The 22,266-nt window shown below is 46.9% G+C and overlaps 1 protein-coding gene across 2 annotated transcripts in view; it reads left to right on the top strand.

Annotated features, from left to right (window-relative positions):
- The window catches only part of FKBP1B (FKBP prolyl isomerase 1B), a 137,598-nt gene that overhangs the window by 67,148 nt on the left and 48,184 nt on the right, over positions 1-22,266 (top strand). Inside the window, exons 1-2 of one of the 2 annotated variants that reach the window (XM_006269664.4) lie at positions 9,709-9,839; positions 12,516-12,563. In XM_006269664.4, coding sequence (XP_006269726.1) covers positions 9,803-9,839; positions 12,516-12,563 — 85 coding nt within the window. In that variant the 5' untranslated portion in view covers positions 9,709-9,802. Of the gene's footprint in view, positions 1-9,708; positions 9,840-12,515; positions 12,564-22,266 lie in introns of those variants that run through there. The other variant, XM_059729200.1, reaches the window with a different exon arrangement.

Raw genomic sequence — 22,266 nt, 5'->3', positions numbered from 1 at the left:
GAGTTTTCCAATCCTTTCCCTTTCCAGCCTAGAGCCGAAACCTTGTGGAATAGCTAAAGAAGCATTTCCACAGGGCTGGGGAGAAGGAGAAGAAACACTGTGAAAAGAACACTTTCCTCTCACACCCAGTAAGATCCTTGCATGCCGTCTCTTCTTGGCTGGCCAAAGCGCTCATGACACAATAGGTGGGGAAATAAGAGAGTCAGGAAAGGCAGACTTCACAAATTGTCTCATAGGTACTTAGTTATTATGCATATGCCATGCGGCCAACTATGCTTCCTGCCCACTTAGTGTGCCTCGATCAACTCTGACACAGTTTGCACAAGTGTCAGCTGCTCCCAGGCTCAACATCCTTACGTGTGCCTGGAACTGCAGCAGTTTGAGCTGGGGTGGAGCAGCCCTGGGCTGGCAGCAGGCTCGGGAGGTCAGCCCTGGGCTCTGGCAGTGGAGGGGCTGGCTGAGGCACGAGAGTGCCCAAGGTGCGGAGCCATGTGGCTGCTCCCCTGCCCCCTGTGCCTGCTGTCAGCCCAAGACTGCTCCACCCTGACTCAAACTGCTGCAGTCCTGGTCACTGTCCACACATGCTTTCTATGCAGTAAATGACTCTGTTGTAAGATAGTACTGTCCCCAACAGTACTATTTTACAGCAGAGTTAATTAATTTACTGTGCCCTAATGCCGGCACACATGTAGATGGTAATGCTTTACTGCAGAGCTAATTAGTCAACTGCACGAAAGCGCATGTGTAGATGCACTCTCTTTGTACAGAGATCCTCATCAGCCCTCCCACACTAGCAAGCTTTCCAGGGTATGATGCCCCCATCACCACCTCTGTCCCACTGCCCTAAGCTTCTGCCCTGTCCAGCCACCATCCTATACCTATCTGACCTCATCATATAGCTGTCACCTGTTTAATTCTGCAAGGGACTCTCAAGCAAGTCATCTTGTAATACTCCACATTTCCTAAAAGATCATTACCAGAAAGGAAAATTTCTTGAGGCTGAGCTGTGTTCAGTGTGAAACGAAATTTTAAAGAAAATAATGAGAATCCATTGTTTGGAGGTAGTACAGTTAGAATCAGCAGAAGATCAGGAAATTCATATTCCTGTTTTGGCATGGAGAGGAACTAAAGAACCTAATAGGTCTTTTCCATCTGTAACTCATTATTCACCTGTCAAATTATGCCAGTCTGTTGTCTTCACAAGTATTAGGGATTTTTATGTTTAAAAATAAATAACAAGAATATTTCCCATGAGTTTTTACCTTCAATGATAAAATGAATTAACTAGTTATGAAGCAATATTAATGTCTTTGTGCTGGCACACATAATTTAGAGGCATTTTGCTTTGCCAAATGTTCCTTGCATGCTCAGAAAGATCACTCTCTCCTGTTAAAAGAGCAGAGGAACAAAACCTAGCTGCCTGAGATGAATGATTCTGTTGTCAGTAGTGGGACATTTATGGGCCTGACTCAACAGTGAACTGAAAACAGTCTGACTGACAGTGTAGAGAGAATCAAACTGTAACCAACAGCCATTATGGAAAGTCTGCTGAAAAGCAAGACAGAAGAATGATAGTCTATTTAATCAGTTCAAACTACGTTCAGTCCTACCTGAGAACAGTCTTGAATCCATCAACTCATTTTCAACAACCTGTCATTTTAGTAACCTAGAAATGTCTTAAGAGAAACATTGTTAAGCACTATGTTTTAAATCAGGGGTGGCCAAAAAGGAAAAAGTTTAAAATGCTTTAGTTTCTGTAGCTGCTGAAGACCAAGCCTGAGATATTGAACGAAAATATCCCACCATTGTTTAGGACAAATGCGTTTCCACTTGTAATGGTGGGATAGCCACTGTGAGTAGTTACCAGGATTTTTGATGTGGGCATAGTAAATGTATGGTGCTTGTCTCCTAAGCTTTGTTTGCAGTGAGAGATGGGACCTTTTCAGAAAATGGTTCAGAGAACGTATAGGAAAAAGAAATGGCTTAATGGTCTAAATATCAGCTTTTCAGCACTGTGATTCTTTGAAACCACAGGCTCAAATGCCAGTAAGGCTGACTTGGCCTTTCATCTTACTAAGGTAGTAAAAGCTGAATCAGCCTTGATAAAGAACTGACTATCATGAGATTACTTCTTGTTTGTTTTCCGGCTGAAACTTGAAAGCCCTGTAGTTTTCAATAGATACTGTAGTTTTCTTGCACTTTTCATGGGAGTACAAGCTTGCCCAGGTATAGTGGACAACATTTTCTCCAGTATTGTACCAGTTTGCTTGTTCTCTACACCATGGACTGTTCATATTATAATCTTGGTTTGTTTGGGTTTAAAGAGACTATAAACTTGTAAAATATTTTATTCTGACTGTAAATTTAGGAAGAATTAAAGCAAATGCTGTTTTGATTCTCTAAATCTATAATCTAGTTCTAGTCATTAATTTATTTGGGGAATTTAGAATATCCATTGATTTCTGGTCCATATTTAGATTTTCCCAAATCATAAAGGACACCTATACACATGCTGGGAGGTTGCTCTGATGCACTGTAATTACAGCACATCGGAGCAGATTTGATTAACTGAGTCTGTTGGAGTGTGGTAATTACCATGCTCCAGCAGACTCCAGCGTTATGTGTATCAGCATCCCTGAGCTGAAAAAATGGTGGCAGGGGTGCTTTAACTAAAGCTTGTTCGATGAACCAGTAATTACCTCTGTATGGTGCCAGTAATGACTGTGCTCCAGCCAGTCTCTGCGTCTTGTGTATTAGTGTCCCTGTGCTTCATTTAAAAGGTGGCAGGGGTGCTTGAACTAAAGCTCATTGAATGAGTTTTAGTTCAAACACTCCCACTGCCATTTTAATGGGCAAGGACGCTATTACACAAGATGCTAAGGTGCTTTAATTACAGTGTATCGGAGCAGACTCAATTAATTAAGTCTGCTGGAGCATGGTAATTACTGTGCTCCAGAAGACCCCAGCATCACATGTATCATCATCCTCGTGCTGAAAAATGGTGGAGGGTTGCTTTAAACTTAAGCTTATTCAATGAGCTTACGTTCAAAGCACCCTGCACCCCACCACCATTTTTCAGTGTGGGGATGCTGATACACATGATGCTTCAGACACTTTTAATTAGCATGGCTCTCAGAGCTGCACTAATTAAAGTGCCCACCTCCTGGAGCACATCTATAAATGCCATTTAACACTATGACTTCCTATTTGAAATCTGTGGGGTTACCTTGTGAGTTCCATGTAGGTATTTGCCTAACTACCAGTGCTAATATTGTGCAGCACTCTATAAAGGATCTCATAACACCTTCAGGTGGTGTGGCCCCCTAGTTGAGAATCACTGCTGTCAACCAGGAACATATTTTCTTAAACATGCCAATATTCAAACATGGCAGTCAGTCTAAGTAAGGGACAAGGGACATTTCAGTTCACAGGCTTTGAGCTTGTAGATAATTGGGAAAAAAGCACACAGTCACTGGAAGCAGCCACTCCTTTTGGCTGCCACTCAGAAAAGGCATAACACCCTCCTCATATTTGGGTGGGAGGGATCAAGGACATTTGGCTCCTCAGGGCTTGTGTTTTTACTACCATGATGGAAACAGTTTTGGCAGGGGGTGTTAGTGATAAACACTTGTCCCCAGTAACTGGGGCATTACAGGCTTGAGGACCAAGGCTGGTGAAACTTAATGTTGATGTGAATGCAGTGAAGATGGATGGGGTAGAAGGCAAGTGGTGGTTTTGATGGAGTACATTTCCTTCATCAACTTCCGCTGCAGCTCCCTGTCCATTTCTGTAGTCACAGTAAGGCTCCACTCAACCACCAGAAGGTTGCACCACCATCAAGGCATCTGGTCACTGCATACCCTTTCCCTGCCAATTGCTTGATAAGGGAGAGGCCCTCCCTCTTGGCCTCTCTGTCCTTTCTTTTTATCTTGGAGACATGCCCTCTGCTCCTGAGCCACCCACCTTCTTTTGTTTCTCAAAAGCTTCCATGAGGTCACCATTTATTTCCTCTTTTTGTTCCTCTCTCAGTTTTACCAGATGCTGGGTAGTTGTTAATGGCAGTATCGTTAAAGGTTCAGAGCCTCAAATGCAGACCCTGTAAGAGGAGAAAAGTAACATATGCATGACTCATTTTTTAGTTTTCACAGCAGCAGATATTTTCCCCACACACACGCACTTCAGAGATACAATCCCTAGAGACTTTCCAATCTCAAGAGACTCTGTAGCTAGGAAGTGATTTTCCAGCTTTCCTCCCCTGTGCTTTGGAATTGCAGTGCAATGGACCTTCCACAGTGTATAGAAATTTTTAGTGATGGGAGACTGGCTAACTGTTTATCTCGGCCCAAATCCAACTCAACCTTCAGATGGATAAGCAACACTTACCTGGCTAACTGTAGCTGTGTATGTGGTTTTCAGGCTACTTACACAGATTTTAGATCCTGCTCCCTCTGGAAAAACATGCAACTCTCTGTTAAGTTGCAAAACCCAGGGCTCATCTACGCATTCATATTAATGTGCCACAATAATATGGCCTTCAATAATATTGAAGGGGTCTTCAAGAGGAGGTTAGATAGGCATCTAGCTGGGGTCATCTAGACCCAGCACTCTTTCCTGCCTATGCAGGGGGTCGGACTCGATGATCTATTGAGGTCCCTTCCGACCCTAACATCTATGAATAAACTCCAGAGCATATTGTGCCAAAATTTATTGCACCCGGGCACCATATTTACACATGCACCCAAGACCACAGCATGTTGAGCTGGGTCAGAGCAGCCCTGGCTGGCAGGGATCCTGGGGGGTCTGCATGCCAGCCTGAAGCTGCTCTCACCCAGCTCACCATGCTGCAGAGGGGCTGGCTGGAGCACGAGGGTGCTTCAGCAGGGCATTGGCTGGCAGACAGCCCCTGCACTGAAACAGTCTTATAACGCAGCTAGCTGGGTCAGTGTCTACACATGCATTGCTGTGCATGAAAACACTCCACAGCAGGATAATACTTGTATTTACAAGTCCTAACTTTCTGCAGAGTTTATTAGTTTCCTGTGGCCTACTAGTGCCACACATGTAGATGCTGAGATGTTTAATGTGGAGCTAATTAGGCAACTCTGCAGTTTACCTTGTGTAGACATGCCCCTAGAGGAGAAGGAGAAAGGTCTTCCAACTTTTTTTGCTGAATAGCTTAGTAATTAGGGCATCACACAAACATAGCTATGACATATCTTACATACAATTGATTCCAATAGGAGTAAAATAATACTACAGTAATTTGCTATACTAACGCACTGCATAGTTTGGATTCAGGGCTATTTACAATATAATGCAAACTGACAACAGTTGCACAGATCAGCCATCAATGAATAGAGCTGTGGCAGGGCACCTTTGGTGCCTGCCACTTTAAGGGGCTTGAGCAGGCTATAGAGCAGCCAGCAGGTGCAGTTAGGCCCAATTGGGTGGTCATCTGACTGCAAGAGGGTCCTCAGATTGGAGAAGGGCCAGGCAGCCCCAGTATAAGCCCAGGCCGTAGGAGCAGAGCTGGTAATGACATCTAGGGAGCCAGAAGAGCAACATCATCCACCCTGCAGCTCCCAGAACACCTGAAGGTCAGGGTAGGAACTATGGGGAGGAAGGAGGTTCCTGGTCCTGGGCAGTGACCTGAAACTGCACCCTGCTGGGGTTGGATGGTGTGGTGGGGCTGCCTGTGGTGGGGCACTTCCCAGGAAATGCCACACCTGTGCCTCCCCAGTGAAAGGCAAGGATGGGGTGTCAAAAAGCCTCAGCCCCTGCTGTCTTGTGGGTATCCTGTGGAGGGGAAAGGCTAGGGGAGCATACCCCGACAGAAGAGCATAGGACCCAGGTCTACTGAGTGGGGTCTGAGGCAGGGTCCAGGCCCATAGAGTGGGACCTGTGACAGGGCCAAGGTCTATCTAGCAGGATCTGAGGCCCATGGGGTATAAGGCCCAGCAGCCCAGTGAGGGGCAGAGTAGTGGCCCTGGTGAGGGGTAGAGTAATGGACAAGAGAGATGCTAGAGGCTGAGTTTGGCCCAGTGTGGGGCAGAAAGCCAGAGGCCACATAGAGTAGGGTCTGTGGGTGCCTGAAGGACTGTGCATAGGCTGGCCAGAGTAGTGGCAGCTGGAGCCATGTAGAGTAGGGTCTGTGGGGGGCTGAAGGACTGCATGTAGGACAGCTGGAGTAGAGGCCCTAGTGAGGGGTATGTGGCCAAGGACGTCTGAAGACATCTGAAGCAAAGTTTGGGCCAGAGTCCAAGTGTGGCCCAGCAATGGGGCCGGGGGAGTTGGAAGTGATTTGTGGATGTGATCTGCAAGGCATATGACATGGTGCAAGGGAAGGTTTGGAGCTGTGTATTTTGCCCTTGGCATCAGGGCAACCAAATGTGCAGCCTCCTGCTTATAAACACCTATTTTTGGAAACATCAAAGGTGTGGCAGGCAAGACAGGGTAAACTGCCTTAGACAGGTGGGTGGGCCAACAATTGGACCGGCCTCGAGATGGCCTCATCACAAGACCAAACACAGAAGTAAAATATCAGACCTACAATTTTGAAGTAAATGGGAACAAAATCCAGTTAAAATATCTTACAGTTAAAATTCAAATGTCATTGGTATACTCACCGGCCAGGAAACACAGATTGATCAGTTAAATGATCCCCTCAGAGCCAATGGAAATGGTGAGATTCATGTACAAAATCACTTAAGGGAATATAGTGTTTCTGATCTACAGAGGTACCTGAAGTATGTACATATCTGTCACGGTGTTTACAACTTTTAATTCAACATGATAGGGGGAAAACGCCTACTAAAAACAGATTTTTTTTCTCTGTGAACTACCACGCTTGAAATATATATTAGTGCCTGTTTCAGACCATACAAACAAAAAAGTACATGAAAATCGGCTGAGGTGTGGAAATTTCTTTCAGTGAAATACTGGATGTACTGTCAAGATGCTCCAGAAGGCTAGATTTTGTTTTATAAATCTAAAAGAGATGCACATTTAGTTCTAATGACAGCAGGACTGAAGAAACAACATTTTTTTCATTATTTTTGCCTAGTTTGCTGATTTTTTTTATACAGAATAAATAATATAGCAAATTAACACACATGCCAATAAAATTATATGTGTTTTTGCTTTGATCTTAAACTGAATAATATGGCCCTAGGCCCCTAGCAGATTAAAGCTTCTAGTTTCTTCTTACCTGGATAAAAACATGTCTTTTGTTGCATATGGTGAAGCACCAGGCCATCTGCCCCTACGTCCCCCTTTCAAAATCCTAGATTTGCCAAAGAATACTCTGCCTTATGTGTGCATGCTTGGCATGGCCACCCCAGTGACTGTCCCTTTCAATTTGACTCTCCCCTTCCAATCAGCAATGGAAATGGCTAATAACTGAGGGCAGTGGGCAGTGGGGGCCCAGGGGAGATCACCATCAAGAAGCAGTGCGGGAGCACAAGGCAGAGGCAGATCCAGGGGGGGCAGTGGTACAGTTGTACCCCCCTTTGATTTCTGCTCCACCCAAAGTTTAAAACCAACTGTCTGGCAGCATGAGCAGCATTTCTATTCAGGCAGCAGCAAAGGAGTCCCTTGACTTCACAGCTCATTGCAGTCTACCTGATCCCTTCTAAACTCTTTGTTCCATGGGTGTTATGGAGCCTCTCTTTTTTAATGGTCTTGACCTTTCTAGGATCAAACCAGCCTTTGTTCTGCCATTCTGCTGTCTGGGCTCCTGGTGGCACAGCTCCTATCCCACAGCTCAGCCAGCTGTTCCTAACTCATTTCATAGATTCATAGACATTAGGGCTGGAAGGGACCTCAGAAGATCATCGAGTCCAGCCCACTCCCCCAGGGGCAGGAAGTCAGCTGGGGTCATAGGATCCCAGCAAGATAAACATCTAAATGTCTCTTGAAGGTGTTCAAGGTAGGCACTTAACCACCTCCGGCAGCAGTCTATTCCAAACCTTGGGGGCTCAGACAGTAAAGAAGTTCTTCCTTATGTCCAGCCTGAAACGGTCATTGAGGAGTTTATGACTGTTCAAACTTGTCATCCCTTGGAGCACTCTGGTGAACAGATGTTCCCTCAGATCCTGGTGAGTACCCCTGATAAACTTACAGGTGGCCACCAGATCACCCCTGAGCCTGTGCTTTTCCAGGGTGAAGAGTCCCATGGCTCTCGGCCTCATATCATAAGGTCTGTTTTCCTGGTCTTTGATCATGCGTGTGGCTCTCCCCTGCGCTCTCTCAAGCTTCTCCACATCCTTTTTGAATTGTGGAGCCCAAAACTGGATGAAGAACTCCAGCTGCAGCCTCACCAAGACTGAGTACAATGGGAGGTTGACATCCTGGGATTTGCTTGAGAAGCATCTATGGATGCAAGCCAGCTTTTTGCTCACTTTACTAGCCACAGCATCACACTGAAGGCTCATATTCATCTTGTGGTCAATCATGACCCCCAAGTCCCTTTTGTCTGTAGTGCTAGCCAGTGTAGCACTGCCGAGCCTATCAGGATGCTGCAGGTGTTTCCTCCCAAGGTGGAGAACCTTACATTTTTCGGTGTTAAACACCATCAGATTCTCATCTGCCCATTTGCTGAGCCTGTCAAGGTCTGCCTGGATCACCCGCCTGTCTTCTGGTGTGGATGCTTTACCCCAGAGTTTGGTGTCATCAGCAAACTTGGCCAGTCTGCTTCTGACACCTATGTCCACATGATTGATGAAGATGTTAAATAGTATAGGTCCTAGGACAGAGCCTTGGGGGGCCCCACTGGTTTCAGTGGAGTTCTGTTTGTTTTCACTTCACTTCAGTCTGGCAGCGAACCATCCTGCCCGAGGCGCCTAGCCCATCATAAAGCTTGTGGCTAAACTGGGCAAAGGCCTGTGCCGTGTTCTAGGGGCTGCTTGAGGCTTTTCAGGCCCCCTGCCTGTCCCTCACACCCACCCTGTACCCCATACACTTGGGGGCTGGGCAGGGTTCAAATCACGCTTTGACTTTTGTGGGGGTCTGCAAAAGATAGGCCTGCACATCATGATGCCCTAATAAAATTGGAGATCCTCCAGGTTATGATTTTCAAATCTTACAAAGGGGCTCTCGTCTCTGATGGGGGGGGGGGGGGCAGAGCTCCCCAGTAATTTGAACTCTGGAGTTGGGACCTGGGGGCAGGGGTTGAGGAGTGAGGGGCCCTGGGTCGGGACTGGCCGTCAGTATTTGCAAATGGGCCCTGGCACAAAAAAAGGTTGAGCGCCCACCACTCCTCTGGGAAGGATGCACCTTGCCCTCTGCGCCCCGCTTTCCCAAAGCCCGGATCAGCCCAGGCTGCGGCTCTGAAAAGCTGCAGTGGGGCTGGTGATCCGAGCTGGCTTAGGGTCGCCACCTCGATTTGAATCTACTCCGGGGGGCTTCTGGAGTGGCAACGTGCCCATGGCACACAGCGCCAACGTGCCTGGTGACCCCCGGGCTGTCCTGGAGGGTCCCCCCTTTCCCACCGCCTGGACCCGGCCGGGCTGCGGCCGCGGGAAGCTGCCGAGGGGCTGCGGGGCGCCGCTCCTGCCCCGGCACCCCGACGCGGGCGCGGGCAGAGGCCGGGGCCGGGGCCGGGGCCGCGGCCGCAGCAGCAGCAGCAGCAGCAGCAGCAGGCGCCCGCCCCCCTGAGCCCGGGACCGCCCCGCGCTGGCGGGGGAGGCACTGGCTGCGGCGGTGACGGCGGCGGGGCCGGGGCTGGCGCTCAGTCGGGGCAGCCGCGCCGGGGACGAGGCGCTCGGGCTCGGGCTCTGCAGCGGCGGCGGCGGCGGCGGTGGCCATGGGCGTGGATGTGGAGACCATCTCCCCGGGAGACGGTACCGTGCAGGGGCAGGGGCAGGGGCAGGGGCAGGACGTGGGATCAGAGGGGCTGCGAGCACTTGGAGCGGGGGGGGGCATCCGCTGGCGAGAGGAGAGCCGCAGCGGTCAGGGGCTGCAGGGGAGCAGGTGGGTGGGCGCATCCCTGGCGTGGCTGTGGCAGGGTCTGTGGGTGCGAGCGGGCGGCTGCCCCTTGCGTGGCCAGAGGGCCGGGCTGTCTAAATGGCATTTGCTGACAGCTGCATAAATCCAAGTGTGGTGAAGTCATGCACGGGGGTAACGAGAGCAAATGCTAGCGCAGCGCGCTTCCCCGCTCAACGTGCGGGAGCCCCCAGGCAGCAGCGAGCGCCGGCTGGCTTCCCAAGCCCATCCTGGTGGAGGCATCCTTGGGGCAGCAGCAGCAAGACAGCTTGTAGGGCACTTGTCTGCTGACACCACTCCTGTTCCCACGTTACACTTTTCCACGTTACAGTTGACTCCTGTGGGGAGAGCGTGGGAATGAACGTGAGACACGATTGCAGTCGTGCAAGTAGCTGTGGTCGAAGCGAGCCTTTCACGTGCAGGCTCCCAGAGTTTCCCAAATGTGTTTCCAAAGTTTTTCATGAGCCGTTGGCTGGGTATGGCAGCAATGTTTGGCGCAGCAGCAGCATTTTGACAGGCCTGACCATTTCTCCCAGGTTTGCAATGGGCAGCTCAAGTTTAGACTGAACGTGAATCTTAGCTTATGAGATCACTTTTTCACAACCAAGTCAGGGCTGCTCTGCTCTGGGCTGGTAGCGTCACCATACTACCTCTGAAGATAAATACCATCGCTAATATACAGCTGTATGAAGGGGCCAGCTTCATCCTTGGATTACCTTTCTTGGCTCGAGCTTTTTTCTACTCTTCATTTTCTTCTTCTGCTGCTTTGTTTAGCTTTGAGGGCCAAATGATGCTCCCATTTGCCCTAAATTTGGGGGATCTCCATACATGGAAGAAGGGCAGCTATTGTAAGTGGTGCTGAGGATAGAATTTAGTCTTGGAATTGTATTATTTACCTGTGCAGTATACAGAGATGTGCTAACTATGGGAGATGCTGTTCAAATTAAGGTTATAAATATCTTTTCTTTGGTTTGTAAATCTTCATCTAAACTGCTTGATTTGAACAGTGTCATCAAACCACAATTAGTATGTACTGTTGCCCCAGATCTATTCGACAGTCATTCTGCTGTAGTCAGTGGTCTTGGCTTCCTTGGGTCTAATTCAGCCCTCATGCAAACTGATACAGGTCCATTGAATTTCTTAGCATAACACCTACTTTTACTAAAGTGGAAATTAGGTCAAAGATGAATGGTGCCATATTCCTTCTCATTTAGTTCTGAATCTAATAGCATATCCTTTGCCTGGGGCCTGTTGTGGGTGGCAGTAGCATTAGCTATGGCTAGCTACCAGCCCCATTGTTCTCGGTGTTATACAAATGTATCATAAGAAGCAGTCGCTGCCATTTTCCAGTCTAAACAGAGTAGGCAGTTTGTAAAAGGTTTGGAAACCTCTTCACTACTGATGGCTATATATTAGGAATCTGTGCTTGACTTGCGTACCGTTTCTGCTGCCCTCCTCCTACTATTTGTTTCTGGTGTACAACTGTCCGTCTCAGATCATACCTGATAATAAAGCATGCTGTGGTAGCACACGAAACTCAGACGGAAGAGACAACAGAAGGCCATCATGGAGGTTGGCGCAGGATCCTGCCTTAATATCCAACTTCTGAAGCTCCTGCTTGGGTTGTTTCTCCACTAGTACATCCCATCCCATATACTGCAGATCAGTTCTGCTGAGCCTGGGTCCTGTGCCTGCCAACTCAGTTCTGCAAATCAGTGGTATCTGTTTTAATCTGCTGCTACTTGGAAGTTTTGGATGTGTCCTGGAAAATTTCCCTGCAGCTTTGTATGCCTGTCCAAGCCTGCTGGCAGAACCTAGGGTAGATGAGTAACTCTCAACAATGGCAAGTGTTTTATTCAAACACTCTCTTATGCCTAGTGTCAGAACAAGGGGCAAAATAACCATTGTTACAGAGGGGCTTTCAAGAGCTCCCTTCAGGATATCAGTGCCTCAAGGTTGCCAATTTAAAAAATGCATTTGTATTGTATGAGAGAGGATTTTTGGGAAGCTTTCCCATTTACTAATTGCATGTGTTCTCATGAAAGTAATGTTAAATATATGGCATTTGAATTATGAATACTAACAGCGAACTTTACCACTATCCCAGAGTTTGATTTTGTTTGTGAATGACAGCAAAATGGCTCAGAGAAATTTAAGAACATGATCTATCCATTATGCTTTTTGAGACTCCCCTTGCAACAGCAGGATATAGTCCATTGATGGGGAACATCTAATGTTACAGTAAGTGTAAAATATGGTATCCTTGTATGAAAGGAAAAGGCAATATTATGAGAAAATATTAGTATTATTCCCAAAACTAAACATGGATCATAACGGGAACTCTCTCTCCTAAGCTATAGTTACCTATCTCCCTTCTGGATATTGGCCGTTTGGATAAAATGTCACTCAGACCTAAACCAGCCCTGGATTTAGTCCCCAGCCTAGCCTCTTCGTCCCATTCATTCTAAAAGCTGATCGTGAGCAGGCATGCTACCAAAGATTTTTTTTTTAATTAGATTTTATGTTTTCAACAGGGAGGACATTTCCAAAGAAGGGTCAGACATGTGTGGTACACTACACAGGTAAGCATGTTCTGTATGTTCTGTCCAAACTGTCTTGCATTTTAGGAGTTACTGGTCATTTCAAATTGGATTTTTTTTTTCTTCCCCTGCCCCTCTTTAGCCCTTTGTTTCATTGTTGATACTTTTCTGATGAATCTTCTGGAGGCGTGGCTCCCTACAAGCAGTTGGAACTACAATACCTATGGGCACTTCCTATTAAGTGTTCTAAATTAAGATTGTACAGCTCACTCTACTACAACAGGCAGTGAAGTCAAATGCAAAATGTGTAGCACAGTGAATAATCAGGGCATGTATCTCTCCAACCTCAGACCCTGACATTATTAATGATCTGTTTGATAGTCTTTCTTTTGATTTTGCATGTTGTGAAACCAACTATCCTGTGTATTTCTGTGGCAGTTACAGGACTAAGCAATGTCCACATAAATCCCCCAGATAGTGGGAAGTGAATCAGTCTCTTTTAGAAATTCTTAGGATTGGATCCTAAGATGGAGTAAATCAATAGAGCTCCATTGACTTCAGTGGAACTAGACAAGTTTACTCTGGTTTAGCACCTGAGGCTTTATTTAAACAGAACTAATGGTAATGTCTGTCGCTCTCTCTTTTTCTTTCCCCTTCGTATTTTGGTTTCCACGTTACCAAATATACTTTGTATTCTTTAGTTCTGACAAAAGGGTCGCAGTGTTGAGGGCTATGGTTGCCATTGTGGTGACTTGAAAATGTTCCCAAAAGCCATCAGATCCTCTTAATGCTTTTTTAACAAAAATCTACTGCATCATGGGCAGGGGATCAGTAGTTTATTTGAATATGCTTGATTTATCATGTTGAAAAAGACAAATAATTTCCATTAACACAGCACAGATTTCCATGGAATGTGACTGTGTAGCTCTGCCGCAAAGAGAATAGTTTTCTGTGTTTTTTCCCCAGGCTAAAATCAACCTGCCCCTAAAAAGACGCTGCCATAATAATGGTCAATAATCTATAGATATTTGGCTATATTCTCAAAGAGACATATTCATCCAAAGGATCTCTCTTGAATGCTCTGTACTTGCACCAGTCCCACTAGTTGAGAGTCTGGCCTTTATGCCTTGACATTTCCATGGCTGGATGTACGTTAATTCAAGTTAGAAGTATTTTGTACCAACATAAAGACAAAAAGTATTGTATTAATCCCATCTTACCCTCAGCGGTACGTACAAACACTCATTGGCTTCTGTTTGAGATGTACATGTGTATCAGGGAAAGGGTGGGGGTAGAATTAGGCCCTAGGCAAGGAATTTAATCAAAATTCTTTGTCTTAAGAACCCATGGAGATGGTATTGGAATAGGACAGTGAAAATTGCAATTAAAGGTAGCATTAATAAGAAATGGTATCAGAGCAGACATTATAATTAAGTTCTAAATTATAGCAAGCCAAAACTTGCCTAACTGTAAAGAACTTAAATGTTTTACAAAGCCTGTTTCCAAGATATCTTGTACTTTAGGTGTGATGTCTGTTCATGTAGCAGTGATTGCCAATTTTTCTGTGTTTCTTTAGTAAAAGTCACCATGTCTTTAAATTGCCATAACTTGGAATGATGAAAATCTTTTATTTCTGTAATGATCTTAGTGGTAGCTGAGACCCTATGACAGCGTATCTGGAGTCTTTTCTGTTTACTTCAGTGAATCATAATTGCAAAAAGTGGCTTGATTCTTCAGTATGGAACATGGACTTATGACATCCTTGAGGCATAATTTGCAAACACAATTCTCTGATAAAGCCAACACCATTTTCACTCCTGTACATTTGCAATAGATCATTGATACTCATTTCCTACATTAACAGAATGATCAATTATATATTATTGTTGCCATCTTACTAATTGTCCTTGGACAAGTGTCTCATTTCCTGCTTTTGAAATTTAAGAGAAATGGGGATAGTGCCTTAAACCTAAATAGTGTTTTCCAAAGTGCTTTGAGATTTTCAGATAAAAGGGGCTATTAAAGAAAAAAAATATAGCTGATCAAAAATGTGCGTAGATTTATAAGAAAAATGTGGTGGCTTTAACAATTAAGGCTAGGTACAGCCATTACACGTATTGTGCAGTAAGCACACAGAAAGTGCACTACAGCCATAGCTGAACAGATGTTCATGGCACATAGAGTGCTTTGAAAATGGTGGATCCTGCTTTAAATTAACCCTGAATGGATGTGCTGTGAGACTAAAGGGCTTTAGATTAGAGTGCTTTATTACACATCTGTACTAGATCCCGTTGCAAGTCAAGGTAGGTCTTATTCTGCTGGCATCCCAGGGGCCCATTGCTGAGCAGCTTGCTAGCCTTAGTTGGTGCTTGCCAACTCCAGGAGAGCACCAGCTCAGCCCCTGCCCTGGTCTGTCGCAGAGAGGAGACAAAAAAGCTCTGTCTCCTCCCTGTGCGGCCAGGCAGGCAGGGAGAGGGGTAGGAAATGGAGCCTCCCTGCTGTGCAGGGCTCCCCCTTGCTTGCCGGCTTGGGTCTTGGGGGGTGCTGGTCTGGGCCTGTGCGGCAAGGGGGCTCCATTCACCCCTTTCCCCCCCCACCTATGCCAGCCTCCTAACAGCTGCAGCTCAGAACCCTGCGCAGCTTTTTGCTGTGCCGGAAACTGGTAGTGGGCAAGCGGGGTAGGGAATGGAGCACACCTGTTGCATGGACCAACCTTAGATTCATAGATTTCATAGACATTAGGGCTGGAAGGGACCTCGGAAGATCATCGAGTCCAGCCCCCTGCCCTGGGGGCAGGAAGTCAGTTGGGGTTGTAGGATTCCAGCAAGATAGACATCCAAATATCTTTTGAAGGCATTCAAAGTAGGTGCTTGAACCACCTCCGGTGGCAGTCTATTCCAAACCTTGGGGGCTCAGACTTTGCCCCCATCCCCAAGACCCGTGCCCGCAAGCTGGGAGATGGCAACATGGAAGGGGGCTGTATTCCATGGTCCCACCCCCAGTTCCCAGCGCAGCGAAAAGCTGGGCCAGGCAGCCCCAAGCTGCAGCTCCTGCATGCAGTTGTCAGGAGACTCAGGTTGGGGGGTGAGGGAGTGGAGCCTGCCTGCTGCGTGGGCTCTCCCTAGATTTCTGGCTCGGTCTTTGGGGGAGGGGGGGACAGGCCAGGTCCACATGGCAGTGGGGCTCCATTCCCCCATCTCCCTCAACCCCAGTTTCTGATGCAGCAGAAAACCATATGTGACTCTGAGCTGTAGCTATCAGTAGCCCCAGGCATAGCAGGGAACAGAGCCCCCCTGCCATGTGGGCCTGGCCTGAACCCCCCCCCAAGACCTGAGCCAGCAAGTTGGGGGAGGCTGCATGGTGTGTGGGGGGAAGGGGGCTCAGTTCCCCCTCCCTATCTCTCCCAGCCACTGCTGACAGCTGGTTGGGGGTCGGGGCTGGGGAGAGGGGCCGTGCGGGAGCCACTTCAGTACCCCTCCCTCCCCACAACAAGGGCAAACATGAGTTGTGTTCGCTCCGCACTCATCTAGGGTGCTTTGAGTAAAGCACAATACCTAAGCGCTTCCGCCTCAGGCTTTTTGAAGGTCTGTACTTAGTCCAAGTTAATAAATTTAAGTCTCAGATCATCTCTAAGTACAAAAGAGTCTGCATCATAAAATCTGTCCTCAATTGCCCATTTCTTCCACAGTTACATTTAGCAGTACTTATCGTGATGTGGTCCTGCTAGTTTCAGTGACACTGTGGCATTACATACTACTTCACAGGAAAGAAGATAACACAATGGGACCCAGCTGAACACTATTTAGCAACCTTGTTGGCAGTCTCTGGTCATTTTATCCCCTTCAAAAAGCCCACTTGAGCAGTGCGAACTTAGAACTGCTGCCCATTGAACAGACAAGTAGAAGATAACATTTTCATGACTGGCCTGCAAGCCCAGCACATAAGAAAAATAAAGGAGTGTGTTATTTATATAGATTTAAGAGGATTAAAAAGATATTTCTTCAAGATGGCATTAAACAGAACTTCACTTGCAAAGTGACTTCTGTGTCACTGTAAAACACCCGAGGTGATTTCAGGGCACCCACTGAACTCAACAGGGAGTTCCTTTCCTCACAGACTGGCAGCATGGTGGATTTTCAGTTCTTTCCCAGTGTGTTAGCAAATAATTAAATCTCTACTCTTTAGCCAACAAAGAAATCAGTTGATTTTAAGTCATGCAGACTTACAAAAGAGCTTACATAAGGTACCAAAAGAGGCTGCTGTTCTTTAAGCTTTTAGAGCACAACACTCATCTGAGGCAATTCATCCCTGCAGATTATTAGGCTGCTTTTCTGTGTGTAAGAATTGTTGACTCCCATTTGAACATGTTTACTATGACCACAAATATGTGCCGCTGCATATATACAGCTCATATAAATTTAATGAGGAGGAACTGAGAGCTTTGTAATAATTGATGCTAATTAGAATTTCAGATTTGGATCTTCACAAGAATGAAATAGATTTGTAACAGACCTACAAGGAAAGATTTTCAAAACTACTCAAATAGCTCTTGAAATAAGCAGCAAAAGGAGCAGCACTTGGAACTTCTTAGTCATAGAGAGCTAGCGCTGCAAGGGACCTCCAGAGGTCATGCAGTCCAACCCCCTGCTTGTGGCAGGATCATCCCTATCCAAACCATCCTATACAATCTATACTCTAAACTCCATATAAAACTATCCTCAACCCTGACACAGCACAGACCTAACACCATAACCTGCCTGCCACAGGTAAAGCAGGAGAACCATGGCAGCCAATGTCCTGCTTCTTTGACCTGTTGTCGATATGTGCTCAAGCGATCCCGGGTAGAGGGCCATGTCCCCTGCTACAGAGGAAAACAATACCCCCTCCCACCCTACCCCCTCAGTTCATACCAATCTGACCATGGGGTAAAATTCCTTTCTGACTCCAAATATGGCGGTCAGTTTGACCCTGTGCAGAGGTCCAAGACCTTCTAGTTAGGAACCTCTGGCTCTGGTTCCAGCAGGAGAATTGGAAAACCCCAGTCAAAGTCTTCAGCCTTGGCTGAAGCCAACACCCAGTGACTCTGAGGAAGGCTTAAAACACCTTGACATATGTAGCAGAAAAGGTGTGTGGGGGGTGGGGGGGAGAAGGAGAGGCGCAACTAGCAAAGCCCAGAAGCAAGAGAGCAACCCATAGTAGAACATAGGCATAGCTACACCTAGATTATTCCCAACCAGTGGCTGTCCAACCTCTTCTTGAACACCTCTAGTGATGGAGAGTCCATAACTTCCCAAGGCAATCAGTTGTGTGGGACCATGTCAAAAGCCTTGCTGAAATCCAGATACATGATATCCACAGCATTCCTTCATCTGCCCAAAAAGTTTCTTTAACAGAGAAGGAGATCAGGTTTGTTTGACAGGATTTATTTTTCATCAGTCCATGCTTGCTGCTTGTGATCAGCCTTTCCTCCACTAGATGCTTGCAAATGGCCTTCCTTAGGATATGCTCCAGTAATTTCCCAGGTATTGAGGTGACTCTGTAGTTCCCTGGGTCTTCCTCTTTGCCTCTTCTTTGCACTACATTGGGCCTCTTCCAGTCCTCTGGTACCTGGCCCATCTCCCATGACTTCATGAAAATCATTTCCAAAGGCTCCAAGGTCTCCTCTGCCAGTTTCTTCAGGACCCTGGGATAAAGTTCACCTGGCCCTGCTGACTTGAATTCATTCAAATCCAACAAAAGCTCTCTGACCATCTCTTCTGTTGTCTCCTCCCTGCATAGTACAGTAAATGGTAATGACCCCACTGAAGCACAGACAGGTACTTCAGCTAAATAAGTAACTCCATGAGTTGTCAGCAGTAGCAGGCTGTTCTCGCCCTACTGCCTATGCACATAGTGAATACGCAACTCACTTTTTAAGTGTGTTACACAAACTATACAATGTTCCTTAGGTATATTATCTTATGAGCTCAATCAGGTTGGCTCTGTATGATGGTTATTTACCTAGAACAGCTCCCAGGAAAGCCATGGCCTGTGAACTCATAAAAATGAACAGCTTTGGCACTGGTTAGCAACTGGATGGGAGTCCTCCAAGGAAAACCCCAGTGCTGCAGGAAATGGTGTAAGCAATTCAATATTGGCGCTCAGCTTTCTGAGTCAGTACTGAACCAGTGCCAGTATGACATTAAGGGATTTTATATTGAAAGTACCATCTTTCAAATAAGACGTAAGGCTTAGCTGCAGCTGCTTGAGGGCCTTATAAATCCTCTGTCACTTTCTCACAAGAAGGCTGTCCACACTCTGCACACCATACAGCAAAGGCAGTGACATCCCGTTCCCCGCTGCCATCCCATTGTGTGCATAGGGTTGATGAAGAGGGCCTGTGAACCTCTGGATTCCTAGAGCCAGTAGACCTACAGAGCTGTTGATTTTCAACAGGGGTGGTAAAAATGCAGCCTGCATGCTGGATCTGGTCTGCCAACTGATTGGATCAGGTCCACGGCTGCCTCCACGGTGCTCTGTCTGCATGGGGTCAGGCCCCGCCAGTTCCCGCTGAGGCAGCCTGCTCCGTGCTCCTACCTGTGCCCGCTGGCCCGGTCCTGGCCTGCACAAGCAGCTTCTGGTGGGGCTGTTCCTGGTGCGGCTGCAGCTGGCTGGGAGCTGCTGTATTCCCTTCACCTCCAGGTGTGGGTCTTCCTCCTGCTCCTGCTGCGCTGCTCCGGGTAGGTCAGGGGGAAGCTTCAGCGCACAGGGCTCCAGCTCTAGCTCCAGTTCCAGCTCCCGGTCACCTTTCACCCACTCCACCCACAGATGGCTACTCATTGTGCTGGGTGGGTGGAAGGTGGCCAGGAGCTAGAGCCAGAGACTCATGCACTGGAGCAGGAGCCTCCTGGCTGAAGCTTCCCCATCCCCCATGATCTCAGCCTCACCTGCCTGTCCTGCTCCCTGCCTGACCACAGCCCCACTGGGAGTTTTGGTGAGTTGTTTTGGGGCAGGGGGGAGGGAGGAAGATGCTGACCCAGCCCGGGACAGCTCATCAAAACTCCCTATGTGGCCCTCAGGCCTAAATAACTACCTACCCCAATCTACAAGCTAGCTCCAATATCTGGCACCAGGATTTTACAAACAGGGTGTTGGAGCAGTGACCAGCGCTGCAAGGGTGGGTGCACCGCCTGCTTCCAGACTCCTCCCTGCAACCACCAGGGCAGGCAGACCATGCCATGGGAGCAGCAGTTTGGGACTTTTAAAAACAGGTAGGAATTCCCCCTTTTCCCCTCCCTGCTCAAGGGCATGTCACCTCCCTTATCCTCCCCTTCCCCATCTGCAGGTGCTCCTGTTCTGGGGGTGAGGGGAGATCCTGTTCCACTCCAGCTTGCTTGCATGAGGTCAACAGCAGCAATGGGGGTGGCATGGATGCCCCCGCCCCACATCTGCTTCTGAGCTAGTGGGGAACACCCAGGGTGATGAGGCAGGGAAGGGGAACCTGCCCACCTGCTGCTGTTGCTGCTGTCTTGGGCTGAGCCTAGACCCTGTGCAGTCTGGCTGGAGTGGAACAGGAGCTGCCCTTGCTCCCAGGGAAGCAGGGACAGTGGTAGCAGCAGACAGGGGAAGGAAAAATGGAAGGAAAAATGGAAGGAAAGGGGATGGGAAGGGGAGGGGACAGGACATGCTTCTGAGCATGGAGGGTAAAGGAGAGGTGGAATTCTTACCCTCTTTGGGGACTTAAAGAAGTCCCACACCCACTGCACACCCTCTGCCCCGGTCTGCCACACAAGTAGCATTGCAAGTAGCTCTTGGGGCTTCTAAAGCTCAGGGACCACAGCAATAGCTGGGAAGCATCTTTTATGCGTAACTTGACTTTGAGTGGAGAATTCTCTCTTACCTTCATAGTACATCTTTCTTCCCCTCCTGGGCCTTACTCATTAGTCCCATATTGTAAATGATTCTTATGTGTCCTTCTTTGCTATAGTATCTAAGCATCTCCCAGCTGCATTTAGCAATGTGTTGGACATAGGTTGACATCTTTCATCCTGTCCTCAGTGAGAGCACTGTGTGTGCAGTACAGCATTTTGTTTTTGGGGAGCGTCAGTTTTTTAATGTACAAAGAAAAGACCTATTAGTTTAATCCATCTGCCAATTCAAGCTTGCTTTCTGCAGTATATTTTCTAGTCCTTTGGCCTGGATGATAGCGCTACCCACACTAGTTCCAGAACCTTTGATGTTAAAAATACTTAAACTTCCGCCTTGCACAGCAGAAAGAGCCCAAACTAGAAAGTGGAATCTGAACATCCCTGAGCTTCAGTCGCAAGTGAGATAAGTCAAAAGTTTCTTTGACAGAACTGTTTTTTCTGGCACCAGAATAACATAATATGGAAATGTCACCATAAAAACTCAGGGGAGTTTTTTGGGTACTTCAGTCCTTCTCATTCTCATCTTTTTGCTGGGTTTTCCATCTAAACTCCTTCCCCTCCGATACTCCCATGCATATTCCAAAGGCCATGGAATGCCATGATGTACCACAGTAGTTCAGTAATATGGGAGACTGGTACTTAATGGAAATAAAATCCATCTAAGGAACCCAAAAAACAGATTAGGATAGACACATGAATGACAGCTTTCATGAGACAATCCATGTCTGGATTGAAGTTTTGTGGTCAGCCAAAAGTTTTGGGATAATATTTTTTGTCATTTTTTCCCCCACTAAAAATTCAAAATTTCTGTAGAAAAACTTATGCTTCCTAAGAACCTCTAGGAGGAAGGTCAGCATTCAGTTCTGAAATTCCCTGAGTGGCTGGCATCTCTATCTTAGTCTGAACCACAATGTTGTATCTGAATACCCAGAACTGTGTGGATTTATTTCAAGATTGGCTCTGAGTTTTGCAGTACCGGGTCAGCTTTAATTGCAACCCAGATTAATTTTACATGGTTCCAACCCCAGAGTTTGTTCCTTGTAGAGAAAAAATGTATTTTCTTGACCAGTAATGATCCAATCTGACCTGTACTATGACCCTTTCATGTTCTTATTTCTTAAAATATATGTATTGGGGCATGCCTTACTACACATTTATTATTTTACCCCCTTATTTACACATATGCTATGAGTATAAAAGGAGGTACTACATTATTTATTATTTAGTGTATCTGCGTTATAGGTCAGTAGGGCCATATTTCCTCTTCAGACATTTAAAGTAAGTATTTTCTTTAGTTTCTTGGTTTTCTGGCTTCAATAGGAGTATCAAACTATATTGTTTGCAATAGCTCAGTACTGTGAGCATTGGTCACTAATGTTACACACACACACACACACGCACACACACACACACACATATAAACAGTATATATTTCTATCTTTATGTTGTGATTAAACTCTTCTCATTCTAAAAAGATTCTGCTCCTCTTTGTCTGTAGCAGGCAACCACTCTAGAAAAGCTACAGCTATATCCTTCAGTATGTTAAGGGAATTTTTGGAGGGGATAGATTGTGGCACGGATAGCTTGCATCTGCAGCTTTATTCCCTTCCCCGACTTTCCATGGTGTCACTTGCACCTTGTCCTCAATCAGGTTAGCAATGAGGCAGGTGCTGCCTGACCCATCCTGAGTCCGCATTGCTTCCACAGGACACAGCAGGGTGCTGGCACTGTGACATCTAAGCAGTTCCTTTTTGCAGACTGTCCTACCTTCTTCCTGGCCTGAACGGCGTCTTGAGTCATCTGAACCTTGATGTCCAGCATTGGTTCTTCTCAAAACC

Source organism: Alligator mississippiensis, chromosome 1 (genome assembly GCF_030867095.1).
Source record: "Alligator mississippiensis isolate rAllMis1 chromosome 1, rAllMis1, whole genome shotgun sequence".
In the NCBI taxonomy this organism is placed as follows: Eukaryota; Metazoa; Chordata; order Crocodylia; family Alligatoridae; genus Alligator; species Alligator mississippiensis.
Note: the sequence above shows the minus strand (reverse complement) of the source record. Positions and strands in the feature narration are given on the sequence as shown.